Genomic DNA, 20,119 nt, shown 5'->3' on the forward strand with positions numbered 1-20,119 from the left:
TGGATCTTATATAATGCATGTGTGTAAAGTATGGACAATTTCATAAAAGTGGATCTGATGTAATGCATGTGTGTAAAGTATGGACAATTCCATAAAAGTGGATCTGATATAATGCATGTGTGTAAAGTATGGACAATGCCATAAAAGGGGATCTGATATAATGCATGTTTGTAAAGTATGGACAATTCCATAAAAGTGGATCTTATATAATGCATGTGTGTAAAGTATGGACAATTCCATAAAAGTGGATCTGATATAATGCATGTTTGTAAAGTATGGGACAATTCCATAAAAGTGGATCTTATATAATGCATGTGTGTAAAGTATGGACAATGCCATAAAAGGGGATCTGATATAATGCATGTGTGTAAAGTATGGACGATTCCATAAAAGGGGATCTGATATAATGCATGTGTGTAAAGTATAGACAATTCCATAAAAGTGGATCTGATATAATGCATGTGTGTAAAGTATGGACAATGCCATAAAAGGGGATCTGATATAATGCATGTGTGTAAAGTATGGACAATGCCATAAAAGTGGATCTGATATAATGCATGTGTGTAAAGTATGGACAATGCCATAATAGGGGATCTGATATAATGCATGTGTGTAAAGTATGGACAATGCCATTAAAGCAGTAAGTGTTGTCTTAGCTGAGCCTGCATGTGCAGACTGCAAAGGCTAATCTGGAACAACACTTTTAGTAGACGCAACAAGTCCGGATTTCCCAGAGTACACCTAAAGTGTAATCTGAACAAAACAAGAAATATCACTTGGTCCGTGAACCTTTTATGAACTAACATTGTCGTAATTTCTGTGACTTTTTTTTACTTTATTTGATGGTGAATGAACAAATGTAAACACGAGCACTTGTGTCAGGTTTAAATACCATATGATTTCACATTATTGTTCAAAAGCCCAAAAGCAAAAAGTAAACTTTTTAATATGTGTGGTTCGAAAACCAAAAAGTTTGTAAGTTGTTTAACATTGAAAAAATCAAAGATTTCACAATCTTAAGTTAAAATAAAAATGTACTATATTGCTAAGATAAAATATACAAACTGGATTGAGGCCAAACTTTAGTTTCCCTTTTGATAAACAGACGAATTGTTGTTCAAATGTTTTTCATACAAAATAGACTGAATTGCTTTTTTTAACAGGCTGAGACAAATAGCTTGCGGTTTGGGGATTGTTAGTGAAAAAAAGTATTCCACCATTCCCCTCTACCGCTGATTCCAGTAGAACTCTTGTACCGTTTTTTTTTTGTCAACTGACTCCCATGAAATATCTGCAAACAAAATCCAAACATACTTTCTCATGAGCCTTGTTAGAGAAATCTGGGCTCAATGCATGTGCCTACAGTGTTGTACCAGATAAGGGTTGACACTTTCTGCCTCAACTGGAATTTTATTTAAAAGAGACTTTCTTAAAATAAAAAAAAATCCATAAAAGCGGAAATTGTTTTCCCTGATTATTTAATCTGGGAAGAACCTTAAAGCAAGTGCATTAATCACAGTTTTTACAAAACGATGCTCTAATGTTGTAATTGTGTTGTCTCCAGGTGTTCAAGATGTGGTGTTTGCGGTACACGCAGAGGACAGAAGTGGAGCGGCGGTACACAGAGACCTGGCACAACTACATGGGAATCATCTTCCAGTCCTGGGCCACATGGGCCAGAGGTAGGGTTGGGGGAGGAATATTTATACTCCTTTCATTTCGTAGTAGAGGGGGTACACTGGAATCACTAGTGACGTCTTTTTGTTAATCTGTCAGTCAGTAGACAAAGACTTGTCCTCAGCTTTCTCCTACTCTTTTTAATACACACATTTATTATTTATGAAACCATATGGTCCACAGGTGGTGATAAAATGATAACAAACTGCCATTAATAAGTACATTTTACCTATTGCAATTCAGACCATCACCATCACAAGATGGTTTCTGCCCACCTTATCGCTAAGAGACAGAGAGCCACTGTAAGAAAGATGTTCCACACCTGGAAGTCAGAGCACAAAAAACTTGCAAGGGTCAACCGTTGGCATGACAACCGACTGGTTGTGAGGTAGGAGCAATAACATGCAAACATTTTTCATTGTTTTAGGAAATACTGTTTCTTAATTACATCACGTCATTTCTATTGATGTAAAGCCTTTTCCCCATGGATACGAAGCAAAGTGAAAATGACTTTTGCAACCAGCAAAAAACCAAACAGCCTGCCAGTAACACCCAGTCTGTTCAGGTTTTATGCTGTCTGCTGCTCATCAGTAACTCTGAGTTGGAAATGAAGTCTTTAAAACTTGAATTAAATAATAAAGGTATCTAAGTAAATTTAACTTTGTGTGGGGCTATAAATGCGTCAAAATATGTATCTAAGTGGTAAAGGGTTAAATAATGTTTCGGAAAAAAAAGTATCTATATTGTAATTGAGCCTTGTTCTGAGAAAAATGGGCTTAATGAATGTGCGTAAAGTGTCTTCCCAGATAAGCCTGTGCAGTCCGCACAGGCTTATCAGGGACAACACTTTCCGCCTAAACTTGATTTTCAGTAAGGAGGGACTTCATTGAAACTAAAAATAACATAAAAGTGGAAAGTGTCGTCCTTGATTAGCCTGTGATGACACTTTACGCACAAGCATTAAGCCCAGTTTTCTCAGAACAAGGCTCAATGTTAATTTCCTGTGCAGGGTGCTCTACTCGTGGCACTGTGTGGCGATATGGCAGAGGGACATGCGGGAGAAACAGCTTCAGTGTCAGCTGGTATCATGCACAGCACTGGTGGGTACATACTGTGTTGACATACTAAAATCTACTAGAATCTAACTGATAGTTTCATTACATATGGGCCGTGCTTTGCGAAAAAGGGGTTTAAATCATGTGCGTAAAGTGTCATCCCAGATTAGCCTGTGCAGTCTGCACAGGCTTATCAAGGACAACACTTTCCGCCTAAACTTGATTATTGCTAAGAAGATACTTTCTTTAAACACAAAATATAATACAAGCGTAAAGTGCCGTGCCTGCAGACTGCACAGGCTAATCTGGGACGACACTTGATGAACATGCAATAAACCCCTTTTCACAATGCACAGCCCATATTTAATGTGAGCTAAATCTGGACCTGAACAGGCAATATCACATGCCATCACATGCAATTACAATTCGAGGTCACGATATTACTTTCACAATCTTGAATTGCAATTTTGTATTCTTGTATTGTTAATTGCATACTTGTATTTTTGTGATCTTTTATATCCTGTTCTCATGTTCTTGGGATTGTTATCAGCAAGTCTTCAATACGTAGCAATAGGTTGCTCTAACAAAAAAATATTCTATTACTTTCTTCCTAATCAAACTGAAATCAATATGAGGCATTTTGTAATAGAACTAGGCATAAAGCATTCAAGCGTGTTAAGTGAAGCCCTAATCAGCCAGTGCAGTTGTTTGAAGGTGCTTTACCGGTAGTCATAGCAACAAACACTATTATAAATGAAAATGGAAATATTTAGAAATCATAAAAACACAACACACATGGCTTTTTTATGTCCCCAGATCAAATGATCAGGGGTATATTGTTTTTGGCCTGTCTGTCTGTCTGTCATTCTGTCTGTCATTCTGTCCCAAAACTTTAACATTGGTCATAACTTTTGCAATATTGAAGATAGCAACTTGATATTTGGCATGCATGTGTATCTCATGGAGCTGCACATTTTGAGTGGTGAAAGGTCAAGGTCATCCTTCAAGGTCAAAGGTCAAATATATGGCTTCAAAGCGGCAAGTAGGGGGCATTGTGATTCAAAAACACAGCTCTTGTTTTATAAAGCTATGGAATCCTTATTTCAAAACCTGCTTTTTCCAGGCCAAGCGTGTGTTCACCCAGTGGCAGTCCCGATACCGTGATCGACTGGCTTTACACGCAGCTCACAGACGCACTGTGGAGAAACGAGTGTTGAGGATTGTCACTCACTGGCGCCACCTAGCCCAGGCCACCAGGGGAAGGCAACTCAGAAAACACTTACAGTTGCAAAAGGTATGTTGTTTGGTAACCTTTAAGTATTTGGGGTCCTTTTATCTCGGTAAACCAATATTTAACGCCCAATATAGTTTTGAAATTGTAGAATGTATATAGCAAATTTCCTCTTGGTTCTAGAATATTTTTACCACTTATTGTTTTGGTAATTAAATTTAAAGGAAAAAGTGTTAAACTGTTTTATGGATACAATTTCTGAATCAAAGATTATCATTTAACTTTCAAATTGTGTAATTTGTTATGTCTGGGGTAAGGCATAAAGTGTTCACAATGTCTGTCTATCAGTCCATCCGCTCTTTTTTATTTCAACTCTTTAACTCTTTCAGTGCTGGAACCGAATTTTGAAGGTCTTTGCAAACAGTTTGGATCCAGATGAGACACCACAGACGGTGGCGTCTCATCAGGATCCAAACTGTTTGCTATTCTGATAGTATTCTTTGGAAAAAAAATCGAAGAAAATGCTAATTTTATACATTCAGCAGACGACATTTTAGCAGACAACAAATTTCCCAGCATGCAAAGGATTAACTCAAATAGTTTGTATTTTACAATCTCCAAACTTTCTGAAAATGTTTATAAGCATAAAATGGAGGAAGACTGCACGAGCTAATCTGGGATGAGACTTTATGCACATGCATTAAGCCCAGTTTTCCCAGAGAAAGGCTCAAATTCAAATGTGATTGGTCCACTATGACACATGTTTCAAATGTGATTGGTCCACCAAGACACATGTTTCAAATGTGATTGGTCCACCATGACACATGTTTCAGGTTCGCTTGCTTTTCACAAAGTGGACACAAGCTCACTGCAGAAACCAGGAGCGCTACCAGCAGCTGAATGAGTATGTGGGCAGGAAACAGCTGATGTTGCTAGGCAACTGCCTGGAGACCTGGAGGTCACAGTTGATGTGCTTGCAAGCAGAGCGTGTGTTCAACATGCGGCTGGTCACCACCCTGCTACAGAACTGGAAACTGGCTGCACAAGGTATTGACAATCGTTGGTGAATGTAAGGAAATAAACTCATAATTTACAGTGATTTAACAACAAATATTTATCAAACATTTTGCTCCCCTACATGCAGCAAAGTTTCAGTATGTGCGATTGTTTAGAGACATTTAATATTGCATTCCCCTTTGATTTTTGACCTGTTGTTCTGCAAATCAGAGTGGGTATTTCATTATCCATGTATAAGAGTTTCATTTGTTAACTCTTGCCAGTTTACCTCCTCTGTGTATTCCTCTGTGTATATCAGGTTGCAGAGTGAGACGTGAAAGCCTGGTGGCCTATCAGTCGAGGAAATCCTTCCACATCCAGCAAGCCTACTTCCTGTATTGGTTCAATGTTGCCAAGGCGAGAAAGTCCATCCGTGGTCATGCCAACCTCAAAATACAGCTCAAGTAAATACATTTCTTAGTTTTTTTCCTGTACGTATTTTTTTTTTAAGTTATTTATTATATTTGCTCATAAAAGTAATATAGAGCCTCAGAGCTTTTCATCTGGTCTGCAATAATTTTGGGCTTGTGTTTGAACAATACAAAATGTAAATAACATGGTCGCTACACAAGTATTCGATGTAAGACCATATGTGCATTTTATTTTATGGTCAATAAAATTAATGTCCAAATAAATGTTTTATATCAAAATAGCAGAATGGTAATTAAGTATCAAAATACTGACAGATATGAATGTAATAGTAATTACTGTAAATTCTTATAGTGTGTTCAAATCCTGGCTGCTTTACACGCGCAAGAAGAACAATCTTCGGCGCCTAGAGAAGACATTCACACGGAAACGTAACGAGCGAATTCTTCAGCGACCACTGGTACCTGGTGAAGACACGGTATGACTACTGCGTGGAGTTGGGTGAGATGGCAGGACGTGTGATCCATGAGAAGAATATGCTGCTCATGAGACAGGCTCTGGCACACTGGGACTTCAGGCTTAAGGTTGGTACATACCAGAATTGTTCTAGAAAAAATGGTTTAATGCTAAGCTTGCAGAACAACACTTTCCGCCAACACTGATTGTTATTTTAAGAGACTTCCTTTAAACAAACAATTCCATGAAAGTGTGGCCCCCAAAACAATACTCTACACACATGCATTAATTCTGATTTTCCAATAACAAAGCTCATGTATTCATGTCCCCAAAGATGGTGGTTTTTGGTTTGCTCATGTCAGACAGTGTACAACTTCCAATTTCCCACATATCAACTAGATTTCATCCAATTTTTACAAAACTTCTTGAAAATGAATCTGGTCATGATATATATAGGTCAATGTTCGATACTAATGAGCGAAATTGCACCAGGAAATGTCAAGTTATGTTGACTTAATTATATCAAACTTGCTGCAACCATGCTGCAGGTTGAAAGAGCTTTCTTTGGCTGTTTGGAATGCGATTTGATAACGCTTAGCAACACTATTTCAATTCCTTGCTTACAGATTGCTTAGCAACACTTTTTCAAATCATATGGTTACAGATTGTGATTGCTGACGAGTATCATGAGCACGCCCTTGCCAAGAGAACGGCCACCAGGTGGCGCCAGTTTGTTGCTAGGCGACGACAGGAGCGTGAACATACGGCAAGGCAGACTGAACGTGCTCTGAGGTTCTACAACAAACAGCTGTGGTACTAAATAAAGTTCTATCTTTGTTTAATCCTTGACCACTTAGATACATTAGAAAGTTACATTTGATATAAGTCCTTACTAGATTCAAGTTTTAAAGGCTACTTTTACGAACCCAAGACACTGATGAGCAGCAAACAACATAAAACCTGAACAGACTGTGAGTTACTCGCGGGCTGTTCTGGTTTTATGCTGTTTGCAATGTCATTTTCACTTTGTTTCTGAGTGGGCAAGGGTTAACTAGTAGTGAGGGTAACTGGAATTGTGAAATTGATTTTTTTATTGCCCAGATTGTCCCTATGATTTAAAATGGGAGACATAAGGCAATATACTCTTTCATCCTTTCTTATGTTTTTCAGGTCTCAAACATAAACTGTCTAGACTTTATATTCATTATTCTTCACAATCAGCCATAATACAAAACATTCTAATGAAATGATGTAATTGGAGCAAGTGAGAACATTTTAAAACTGCAACTACAATAAACTGGGCTTCAGCCATTGATGAAACAGCCCCTGATGTTTTATAAAATACATTTTAGTCCGTAAGATTTGTTTATCAACATATAAAATTCTTTTATAGCAATAAAGCGTATCGAAGTTGGTACAACGAGGTTCTAGCCACTAGACATGCAAAGAGAAGGCGCCAGAAACTCTGTAACAAGTATGCCCTGGTCTGGAAACACAAGGTGGACATGGTCTTTACTGCAAAGTGCTTGGTATGTATAGGGTTGCTATGGTGACCCTCCTTTTTAAACCTACCGGTAGTTTGACTTGTAGCTCTTAACATGTTTGTTATGATGACATTTAAGTGATGTTTTTCCAGTCTTTGTAAATGGAGGTCTTTGTTATTGTGCATTTTGGCATCAAAACAGCTTATTTTAGTGATATTTATAATTATAACACGTCATGTGAAGTTGTAATCTTATACAAGTTATATTTATATTGCATGCACATTTAATGTTTTTCAATACAGGCTTGATATCTTAATATCATTCTTTTTTTAAGTTTTATGATTATCCCTTTCAGCGCTGGAACCAAATTTTAAAGGCATTTGCAAACAGTTTGGATCCAGATGAGACGCCACAAAACGTGGCGTCTCATCAGGATCCAAACTGTTTGCTATTCTGATAGTATTTTTTGAAAAAAAATCGAATAAATGCTAATTTTAGAAATTCTGCAGACGACATTTTAGCAGACGACAAATTTCCCAGCATGCAAAGGGTTATAGATCGTATTGTGATAGTCACAAGATTTATTAATTTTATAAAGAAATTCTTCAATTTTTTTAGTGATCTTCATTAACAAAATTGTTTGAGTTTTTGATTGCACTAAAGCTGTTTTGAAGTATAGCAAACTTAGAAATTATACATTACATATATTGTATTTACATTTGGGAGCAGCCTTTTTGTGTAACACACTTCTTTTAATGATTCTCAACTTCCATTAAAGGTCGACAGTTAAAAAGCATAGTATAATCATGTATGAAATACAGATGGTAATCAAGATGATTATTTTCCATTATTCAGTACAATGAGAAACTGCTCTCAGAAGCTTGGAGACGCTGGCATCTGGAGTTTGTGAGATACAAAGCCATCCGCAAAGTGGAAGCGTTTGACAAGAAACAGCAAATGACCATGGTATTTGTGTCATGGAAGAACCTTTGCAAAAAGCATCAGACACGCAAGATATCTTTGATCCCACTGCCGGTATCTCCCGCATTCAACATGCCCGTAGCAGGGACTAGCTCACCCACAACACCCACCGAGGATTATTATGACACCCACGAAACCAACGGCAACCCAACTGGAAGGGTTCAGGCTAGACCTGCCCGGGGGTCACGCCTGCCCTCGCTGAGTGCCAGGAACTCTCCCACGAGTGCTGCGGAGAACAGCAAGCTGAGTTTCCCGAGTAACAAAAGAAGGGGCTCTATATACTAGAATACCATAGGGATGGGCTTTTTCAATAATTATTTTTTAAGATTTCTTTTCAATAACAGTGTTGATATTATTGTAAATGTTACAGATTCCTATGAAAGTTTACACAAACATAAGGCAGCTAGGAGTTTGATACTTTGTTAGTGTATTCTTATTGTTTAGATAAAGAGATATTAATGATGTGTGTTTCGCTTGCTTTAAGACAGATAGTGCCTTGGTCAAAATAAGTAAATTATTGTTCATATTGTCTTAAGATAATTGCTAATTATTTGCTTTACCAATGTTTTGTGACTTTTATATATCCCACACTGTCCAAGCTGTTTCATCCTCAACCAGTATATGCTACATGTGCCTTAAATTGCTATTTAGCCAAAGTTGCAGTCCATTATGAAAGTTGAGTGTTAAATATTAGCGTTAGTTCAGTCACACTAGTTTCATGTTTAATTTTGTTCATTCAGCTCAACTAAAATAAAACTTTTAACTGTCTGTGCTCAACATCAAGAGTGCTATTTAAAAGTATGTATAAAATATATAATGGAAATATATATTTTTACTCTCTTGCCTGAATTGGAAGTGTGAAATGTAGAAAGGAAGGGTTGTATTTATCTCTTGATGTCTTGAATCTGGTTTAAAAACTAGTATGCATTTAGAAAATGTATAGTTTGAATGTGTTGTAAATCGAATGTTAAACTGTAAACTGTTCTTTAAGAAAGTTGGGTGTAAAACTGTTGTATATACTTAGCATTTATGTTTTTAATGCACCACACACTCAACACCAACATTTCTGTATTTTCAAACTTTGTAAAGTTTGTGAATTGGGTGCTGAGAAAGTACTGTTTGTTTTGTGGAAAATTATCTGAATCTGCACGTTTTGCAGTGAACTTATATGTTTGTTAGGTATAGAACTGTTTGTTTTTAATAGATCTGAAGCTAGTCAATTGTTAATATTTCACTTCGCACATTTTAAATGTCCTGTATTTATTGCTTTGTTTTTAAATGGGTAAATACAAAAGCCCGTATTGTTATTTGATTTTGTTGTTCGAGTATTTATTCTGATATGTGGTAAGTACATTTGTGTTTTTTTCAGTACTGAATTATCAACATTTGCATCATACATGTATTTACTTTTCTTGTTGCAACTATACATCTTAATGCAACCCTACATTTATTTATTTTGATTTTAAGCTCTACTGGCAAAAGGCCTGAAGAGCTTATGTCATGGCGTGGTTTCCGTCGTCTGTCCGTGCGTGCGTTAGACTTTTTCTTGTTTACGCGATAAAGTCCACAGTTTTCATGCGATTCTTTTCAAACTTGTTCAGTGTCTTTATATTAATGAGGACTCGAACTCTATTGAAAATGGGTTACATCAGAGTAAAAGGTCCAGAATTATCTCCCCTTGAATTTGAGAAAATTGTGAAATAAGGCTTGTTTACGCAATTAAGTCCACAGTTTTCATCCAATCATTTCCCAACTTGCACAGTGCCTTTATCTGAATGATGAGTCAAATCCTATTGAAAATGAGCAATATTGGAGTTATAAGTCCAGAATTATCTCCCCTTGAATTTGAGAAAAAATGAAAATCTTTAACATTTTGCCATAACTTTTGCAATATTGAAGATAGCAACTTCATATTTGGCATGCATGTGTATCTCATGGAGCTGCACATTTTGAGTGGTGAAAGGTCAAGGTCATCCTTCAAGGTTAAAGGTCAACAAAAACCAATCAAAGCGGCGCAGAAGGGGACATAGTGTTTCCGACAAACACATTTCTTGTTTGTTTACATATAAGGTTCTATCCTTTTGAAACTTCAACGGATGTTTTATATCATCAAGGGCCAGAACCCCATTGAGAGTGAAGAAAATTTGTCTAACTTATTGTTTAAAAGGAGCCATTTTAAGTTTAAATTTTACGTTTCTTCTTGTTTATGCGATAAATTTCCCATTTTGGGTCTGTTTATTTAAAACTTACTCAGATTGTTCATACTATCAAGGGCTTGAGCTCTATAGATTCCAGCCAGTAGAGCGATTCAGGCCCTCATGGGCCTCTTGTTCTTTCTTCTAAGATAATTAAACCAATTGATGTGCAAGTTTTTTTAACTAATATCAATAAAATTCATGCATCAATACATAAACATTTTAAAAAGCTATGCTTACAAGAACATACCGCTCAATATGGAAATAATATTATTATGATGTTTGTTATTAAGCGCTGTTTTATGTCAAGAACTGATTTGATACTACTAAAAACCTCAAAAGATTGTTGGAATATATTGTTTGTGGCTTAGTTTTATTGCTTTTAAATCGTAACTTTTTAACCACATGTTTTTTTACTTTTCACAAGTATTATACACATGTCTGTGATATTTCATACCAAACTCTTCAAAACGCCAAATAAATTTATATTATCTATTATATGTTGCTTGTAGTTGTTTTGTAATTAACGTGTGATTCAATGTGATAGGAATGAAACAAAAGATAATTAACTTTCTGTTACCTATAAATATTGTGCTCTGGACTTCGAGTATCAGTCATTTGAACTAGCACACACAAAATATGAATATCCATGCACAGATGTAACCATGTTTACATGTTGCTCAATATAAAGTAAGAATGTGACATTCTTAAAGACATCTCGGCTCTTCTTAAATGTGCGGATTTTGCCATGTGACCATTATAATAAAGCAATTGGTTTTAAGTTTCATTACCAAAACCTTTTTAAAAACTAATATTAGAACAAGGGCTGTTTGTAAAACATGCATGTCCCCCATATGGGCTGTCCGTTGTAGTGGCAGCCTTTGTGTGAATACGTTTTTTGTCACTGTGACCTTGACCTTTGACCTAGTGAGTTGAAAATCAATAGGGGTCATCTGCGAGTCATGATCAATGTACCTATGAAGTGTCATGATCCTAGGCAAAAGCGTTCTTGAGTTATCATCCGGAAACAATTTACTGTTTCGAGTCACCTTGACCTTTGACCTAGTGACCTGAAAATCAATATGGGTCATCTGCGAGTCATGATTAATGTACCTATGAAGTTTCATGCTCCTAGGCGTAAGCGTTCTTGAGTTATCATCCAGAAACCATTTAACTATTTCGGGTCACCGTGACCTTGACATAGTGACCTCAAAATCAATAGGGGTCATCTGCGAGTCATGATCAATCTACCCATGAAGTTTCGTGATCCTAGGCATATGTGTTCTTGAGTTATCATCCGGAAACCATTTTACTATTTCGGGTCACCTTGACCCACTGATCTCAAAATCAATAGGGGTCATCTGCGAGTCATGATCTATCTACCTATGAAGTTTCATGATCCTAGGCGTATGCGTTCTTGAGTTGTCATCCGGAAACCATTTTACTATTTCGGGTCACCTTGACCTTTGACCTAGTGACCTCAAAATCAATAGGGGTCATCTGCAAGTCATGATCAATGTACCTATGAAGTTTCATGATCCTAGGCCTAAGCGTTCTTGAGTTATCATCCGGAAACTATTTTACTATTCCGGGTCACCGTGACCTTGACCTTTGACCTAGTGACCTCATAATAAATAGGGCTCATCTGCGAGTCATGATCAATGTACCTATGAAGTTTCATGATCCTAGGCCCAAGCGTTCTTGAGTTATCATCCGGAAACCACCTGGTGGACGGACCGACTGACAGACCGACCGACAGACCGACATGTGCAAAGCAATATACCCCCTCTTCTTCGAAGGGGGGCATAATTAGTTGCAATTATTCAACTCCCAGCTATTGACCCTCTGGGTCCCTGGGCTGTATGTTTGTAACCATGTAAATAGTATAATATTTATAAATATGTTATTCGGTTTTAAAGTTAATCTAATGGCTTCGATCATTATTGACAATACTAATTTAACAAATGGTTTTATTGTGTGGTTTTTGTTTGGTTTGTGCTGTATTCCGCACCGAATACGCAGGCAATGAGCGATTTACGCTTAAATATGCTTCTACCGATGACGCTTCTGATGTTGTCCCGAGGCCGAAGGCCGAAGACGGTAGTTCGCGAAGCGAACATTCTGTGTCACCAGGTGGCCATTTTAGAGGGACCGTAGGTCCCGAGAGTATAAGATTCTATAATCCGCACTATCAAAGGCAAACCAGATCGATGGATTCAATCGTTCTAGATCCGGGCCTGTGTCAAGGATATCATTTTCTATCACAGCAACCACCTTCATATTGGAAGATGTATTTCCAGGAATGACGACGGTATCGCTTCTCGGCCTTTTGGCTAAGATCAAAGTGTAGTATCTGTTCTTATCAGCTTAATATCTGATACGTTCCCCATTGGGGGCCCTCGATATTAAACTGATTTTTGGACACAGATGAGATGTCAGGGGCTTGCTCCGCTCTCGTCACGGGTTGGCCCGGTATTGCAGTACCTCCGGGATCGGCCCACTTAACCAAAACCAATAATAAACCACTGAACGTTACAGGCAGCGCGCCGAGCGTTGAGTCAAGCAGGAACAGCGGTTTCCTCCGGACACGTGGTAATCTGCTTGCGGGCAGCCGATGAGACAAACACGCACCGTTGATTCGCTCGTGTGACCGTCCGTTGTAGCAGGTAGGCACTCCTATCGCGTATCGCGTTCGTTCATAAGAAAATCACGTAACGAAATTATTGTGTGAACGTTGTCTGCAGAAAATGTTTGGCAGTACAATGTGACCAAAGCAATAGAGAAAATACGTTCTTCCGAGGCTGCGTTAGGTAAGGATCCGGAGTGTGTTCCGGCATTCTTGTGTAATACACTTTTTTAGACTGACGAAAGTTGGAACGAAGTATTATCGCAAATTTGCTGGTTAGTTAAAACTGGAAGATAGTCAATTTCAGCGCGGTCTTGTGCAGTGGGGAAAAAAACCCGGGGCGAACCTCACTTGTCCGTTATAGCGCCAATAACCGAGTTCACATACGTACGTACGCCGGAAGCTCGGATTGAACCCGCCTTGGTGATGAGCGCGTATACTAACAACTGCGCTAACCAGACAGTCACTGTAAAGTAAGGTAAATGAGTACACTGACCCTATATGCATGCATTTTTACAATCGGTGCACTACACGAATATAAATGGATATAATGACTGACCAAAAACGACTGATTATCTCTCATAGCAACTGATCACGCCTTATTATGACTGAAATAATGACTGATCATGCCTCATAATAAATGACAACGCCTCATAACGACTGACCACGTACTGTAGCGACTGACAGCGCCTAATAATGACTGACAACGTGTTATAGCGACTGACAACGCCTAATACTGGTTGACAACAAAGACTGACAGCGCCAAATAATGACTGACAACATTTTATAGCGACTGACAATGTCTAATAATTATTTCGACACTCGACATGGTTATACTGAAAATATGAAAATTAATACACACATCAGTGTATTTATACTACAGACACTCACTTGTTGTTATCAATATTGCCTTGAGCTAAGCGAAAAGACTTTTCAAACACAAAAGTGCGAACGAACTTACACTATTATTTAAGGGCTAACTGTATCCGATAATTAATACCAAAATCTTGATCCGAGAAACTAAATGACTGATGGACTGAGTGAGTGACTGTGTGATTGAGTGACTGACTGAGTGAGTGACTAGCTGTAAGTGAGGGAGTGAGTGATTGAGCGAGTGACTGACTGAGTGAGTAAATGAGTGATTAGTATGCATCTATTTAAAATGTATTCTTTTCTATTAAGGCATTATTCCCGCGAATATATCTATTCATACGACACACGAACACCATGTTAGTGTTCATGTGTCGTATGAATAGATATCGTTGCGGGAAATTAAAATGGAATTAAATATGCAAAACAATAATAAAAACGAGGATTTTGGTATCTACAGACATCTATTTTACCATACCCAATTGCCACAAGGAACACTGATTTTTAATTGATTAAGTTTATTTTACGAAATAGTGTACGAAATTTTCGTTGATTTTGAGTAGTAATGTTGCTGCATTCTTATCGAACGGCACCATTTAACATCAATAATTCTTTAACGGTTCAATATATCGGAAAAGTAGCACCGGAATCGGGTTCAGGTAGACAAAATCACATCGACTGGACTATCTGATTGTTTTATTTCACTGGATTTCAAGGTATACTGGATTTTAAGCTTCTGTTAAAAGTGTTCTGCATTCTTATCGAATTTTACCATTTAAACTCAATAATTCTTTTTCGGATCAAGATATCGGAAAATTAACAACGGATTCGGACTCAGCGAGTCAAATTCATATAGATTTCACTATCTTATTGTTTGATTTCGATGGAGCGAACGAGAGAGCGAGCGAGCGTATTTCAATTGTGCACGTAAATGGGACGGTCTATGAAAAGGGTGCTTAATGCAAAATATGTTTTGATTATAACTTTTTTCTTTTTTCTTTTTTTTTCATTTTTTTTTCAAACTTTTAAACAACACTATAAACTGTTTATGTTTTATTAAAAACAATTTTTTTTATTTTTTTTTTCATTATATGATACATATGTATTTTTTTATTTATTTTTAAAAAATTGATAACGTTTGAACGGCTGTAGATATCTTAAAAATTCCAACGAATTCGTGATCAGCGTGGTCGTAGGCATATAGAATTAACCATCTGTTTATTTTATTTCAACGTTTTTTGTTTTTTTAATAGATAAATTATTTATTTATGTTTTAAATGTTACGGACATAAAATTCCGCATCTATCGCTTCAATATCATGTTCTTAATTCTATCCAACAGTTCTGCATTATAAAACAAACGTTTACAATATAGTTAAGAAACTAAATCACTCGCATCATGCCAACAACTGAGTCTGGGATTGAAGCCGGATCGCCTTGGTGAGAAGCGTGTATACCAACCACTGCGCTGAAAGGACATGAACATGTGTTTTCCCAGAGCGAGGCTCATTTTGTCTTTCAAATGAATTGTGCTGATGCAGTACTTACTGATAAGGATTTCTTGACAGCTGATATATAGATATACGAGGGTCGCATGATAGGAAACATGGCTTAACGCACACGCTAATTTGGGACGACGCTTTACGCACATTATGCGACTCATATCTAATGCAGGTGTTTCGAGTTTAAACTCGAAAAGCAAAATAGGTTTGCCGAATGGTTTCCATGGGTGAGTCTTGGCCCGATGTTCTACAACGCGGTCGTTAGTTTCGAATCTCTGACGACGACATTATCAGTGTGTTCTTTAAAGTGATATTATGGGCATTTTTCACTGATGAATTGAGCTGAAAAGAATTAACTGGTCAAAAGAGTTAGTTAAAATGTGGTAACAGACCAAGTATCTGCAACTCATCTTGCTACCGGTTGTTTATAAAAAAAAATTATAAATTATATTCGATATTTTACATGACTCGCCCAGTCCTCTAAGCCGAAATGATCCGTAAAACAAAAGAGAGTCTTTGTGTCGTATGAACGAATCTGCACTAAAACTTTATTGAGATTCACAAAGTACGGTTGATATTCAAATGCATTATTTTTCACTTTCCGGGATGTTGTTTTAGTATGTTGATGCTGCATTAACAAATATACATGTGTATGAAGTGAAAACACCAAAAATGAACAACGGTTGCGATAGACACCTATACACTGTTAGATGCCCATACTATCACTTAGAAGAGCAACCGACATTGATTGCTATTAAAATCGTTGATTATACACTGATTGATACCCAGGACAAAATGTTCAGTACACTCTGGGTAAATGAGAAAACCCAATAGTGACCACCCAGGCAGCCTCAAACTGTATGCGGCTTCGGTCAGTATACGATTTGGGGTTGCCTGACTGGTCAAGAGTATATTTACGCAGTTATTACTTAGTTGACACTGCATCTAATTCCCAAATATGGAACGGCCGACGTTTATGGTCCTGCCTTTTCTTTGCATCAGAGTGTGCAAGGCTGGTATCAGTTTTAAAGATCAATCGATCTTATTCCGAAAGATGCAATCAAAAACGTATATCACGCAGCTTCTAAGAAAATCCCATTCGCCCAAATGCAAGCGAGCGAACTCGGGGATTCGGCAGTGAGATTTCGACAAAATCCCTTCACTTCAATAAATGCACCACAAACTCTCGTCTGTCAACGTCGCCGCCAATGAAATACATGTTGCAGACACACTTAGGAAACAGTTGATAACCACTAAAGGAATGGGCGCGATCGCGAAATGGCTTTTCATCCAGAAGAGAAAGAGAACTCGCTACAAATAGGCACTACTTTCGACAATCACCACGTGAAGCAAATATCTTAGTGTGTTTTCACCGCAAAATGTGAAAATTACCATAACTATTTCCGGAATCACCCGCAAAATGTGAAAATTACCATAATTAACCAGACATACGCGCATGCCCACAACATAGTCCGCATACGCAGCAACTCTGTGTCTCTTCGCAAGTGCAGCGACGCTACATTACAGTTAACACAAGCATACATGCATTTATCTCTTGCGCTAATCATCACCGCTCAATAACAAATCACTCAAAACACAATACGAAATCCGCTTCGAACTACTTTCCACATCCACTTCTACTTTCCTTTTGCTTTCACGAGCCTGATGCCCCTTTCAGTTTCACTTTACTGGCGCAATCCGCAATTACATCACTTTGCTCACATACGCACGCAAATTAACAAAGTAACATATCACATACATAAAATAAATACACAAATAACAACGCACTAGATCATTTGGCTTATATTTTTGCTCTTCTAAAAAATCAGTGCCATCAAATGCCCCTCATACGAGCTATTCGCTATGTCGACAACAGCCCTTTCAACATAGTAGTACAACAACAACAACATCAAGCGCGCGCCAAATATGGCCGATTGAGGAAAGACACAATGAATTTCTCGCAAATTAGCAGTCAGAATAGCTTTGTATCAATGTATAATGCACACCAACATGTTAAATGACCATTTACCAGGTGAATACAACTGCACGGAGTATTTGGTACGTAGACACAAACATGTCAAACTTTCAAAAAGTGGAGCCCAGGATGTTCCAACGACTTTTTTTTCAAAAATTCAAATGTTAACGAAAACCCAGTCAATTCTCTCATCCGCCGGTCTGATCGAGTGTGCGAGGATTAGATTTGATTTGAGTTTAAACTTTGTTAAATCGTCTTGATTGCGTATGCTACTTAAGGAATATTGAGAGTCCTTAAAAACTTTGGTTGAACCAGTGCATGGTGTACTTTGAACAACAGTTGATCATACTTGATATCAGTGGATTAAGCTAGGCAAGCTTGCGTAGCTACACAAACGGCATAATCCAGTTCTGTGAACACTTCAATCCTTACCTTGATGGCTCTTTTACACCAGGACCAAAGACTGGAAGCACCTTGTTAGCACCATGCACGACAAAAGGGCTCCAGAACTCCTGCCATGGGTCACGCCGTTCAGTACCAAACTGCTCGAGTATTGCCACAGAAGCAAGGTAGGTTCATAAGAGAGCATGATGGGAACATTCTGTGTATATAGCTGCAGTTAAACAAACACGGATGTACTGATAATTCTATTGGATCGCTGTTTGGAGCATTTTTCCAGTCTTGATTTGTATTCCCCTAAAGGTGCATTAGACAGTCACACACTATCATTCTGTGGGTAGTGTTTGTGCGTGTCTGTCTGTTCTGTTGTTATTTTACAAAGAAACAACATTTTTCAAAGGAATTATCTGAGTGACAAATGGTTAACCCTTTTCCACTTAGATAGGTATTTTTTACTCAGAAGTCCCTAAGAAAGGTAAATTTAATTAATGACCAGCACCTTTATTAATAGATTCAAGTTTTTAACGGTTCGTTTCCAACCCTTAGATATTGATGAGCAGCAAACAGCATAAAACCTGAACAGACTGTGAGTTACTCGCAGGCTGCTCTGGTTTTATGCTGTTTGCAAATAGCCATTTTCACTTTGCTTCTGAGTGGGAAAAGGGTTAAACTGGTTTGTGCCTAGCATCTAGAAAAAAGGCCTTGGCAAACAGCGTAGACCCAGATGAGACGCTGCATGATGCGGCGTCTCATCAGGGTCTGCGCTGTTTGCTTAAAGGAATTTCTGTAAGAAATATTCTAAATATAGAAATAAATATACTAGACATCCCTAATTTTGGAAATAAATTTATCCAATTTAGAAGGATGGGAGAGTCCACTAGGCATAAAAGGGTTTAACCATTTTGTTCCAATAGACACAGGAGAGTCATCAGGCTCACAAGATCCTCCACCTCTGGACGACGATCACGGAGGAGGAGCGGGCGCTGATCCCCCGGGAGAGATCCTTCCGCTACAAACAGAACCGCAAGGTGCTGCAGCAGTGCTACCAGACCTGGTACACAGAATACCGCAAGATCTCTACACTGAAGAACCTGTACCACAAAATACTCCTGGAGCGGTATGAATTGTGACCTAATATAAGCCACGTCATGCAAAAATGTGCCTTATGCCATATGCAGCCATCATAGTTCCAGCTACAGGGTCTTCCCCAGGCCATTTAAGCGCCCCTTGCCGGGGCTCTTGAATTTCGAAACCAGAGTCCCCGGGGCGCTTGAAATTTTCCGATCAGTGTATTCTTCAGTAAAAGAAAGTGGAGATTGTCCAAAAAAATCAAGGTTTCCCTATCAGTGTATCAATATTCCCTGTTTTAAAAGAGCACTCGGTACCTACTTTCACAAGTAATCGCGATAAACACCACATGGGGTAATGGATAATCCACTGATAAGAGAATAGCATGACGCGCGTATCGATTATTCTAGCCACATTACACGGTCATTTAAATGCTGACAAGGATGTATCTGGTAACTTTCCAGTCGTCAAACTGTGAAGTTCATCGTCCAATCGGTTACGCGAATGCTTATGAGGGCGGGGTTAACTATCGACCATTAGTTTTTATTGACGTCGGGCATGAAGTAAGAGTTTATCGCAGCTAGATTAGCAAGAAGTTGTACCATTTGAGTAATATAAAACCGGTAATTAGTACAGTACAGAACATTAAAGACGGTTTCGGGCATCATCATCACACCTTTTTACTGTAAACAAGTGTTACCTATGACTCATAATTAATACGAGAAATTAATTGCAAGTGGTAAACAATTAATTATTATAGCGAGTAAGTTGTGCAAATGACTCCCGGTTACAATTATGTGATAACAATTTATTTAATTCCAGTACATGTATATTTCAACATGTCCATTTATAGAACTGATTCACCATGTTTTTCTGACATTTATTCGACACGTAATGCGCTTTAACAAATTTTCGTTGAATTAATTACGCACACTTGTAAATGTTTCGTCCGATAATCGATAGTTAGAAGACTGATGATGGCAACCGGCCGTGATCCTCGTGGACAACGTGAATTTCATGCAGAATTCCGTCAAAACATTTATTCGACATGTAAAGTGTGTAAACAAATTATTGTTGAATTTATAACGCAACGGCTAATATTTGTTGAAATCTCAAATGGGAATAATTAAATTTGTAATCCGAAACCCATTACCGTAAGTCGATGTTAACGCGTTT

At 38.0% G+C, this 20,119-nt stretch overlaps 1 protein-coding gene and 1 non-coding gene across 22 annotated transcripts in view; both read left to right on the forward strand.

Moving 5' to 3' along the window:
* LOC127840885 (uncharacterized) overlaps nucleotides 1-20,119 on the forward strand; it is a 178,864-nt gene that overhangs the window by 143,204 nt on the left and 15,541 nt on the right. For 4 of the 21 annotated variants that reach the window (XM_052369320.1, XM_052369339.1, XM_052369338.1 and 1 more), the window contains one exon: nucleotides 1,565-1,682. The exons of 6 other annotated variants lie outside the window; for them this stretch is intronic. In XM_052369320.1, the coding sequence (XP_052225280.1) occupies nucleotides 1,565-1,682 (118 nt within the window). Of the gene's footprint in view, nucleotides 1-1,564; nucleotides 1,683-1,920; nucleotides 2,066-2,686; nucleotides 2,778-3,855; nucleotides 4,027-4,796; nucleotides 5,011-5,278; nucleotides 5,424-5,742; nucleotides 5,973-6,508; nucleotides 6,656-18,825; nucleotides 18,993-20,119 lie in introns of those variants that run through there. 11 more of the 21 variants (XR_008030617.1, XR_008030618.1, XM_052369334.1 and 8 more) reach the window with 11 other exon arrangements.
* On the forward strand, nucleotides 12,818-13,010 carry LOC127843285 (U2 spliceosomal RNA). The gene has a single exon (XR_008032195.1). It is a non-coding gene; the product is annotated as a U2 spliceosomal RNA (small nuclear RNA).

This window comes from Dreissena polymorpha, chromosome 8 (genome assembly GCF_020536995.1).
Source record: "Dreissena polymorpha isolate Duluth1 chromosome 8, UMN_Dpol_1.0, whole genome shotgun sequence".
Classification (NCBI taxonomy): domain Eukaryota; kingdom Metazoa; phylum Mollusca; class Bivalvia; order Myida; family Dreissenidae; genus Dreissena; species Dreissena polymorpha.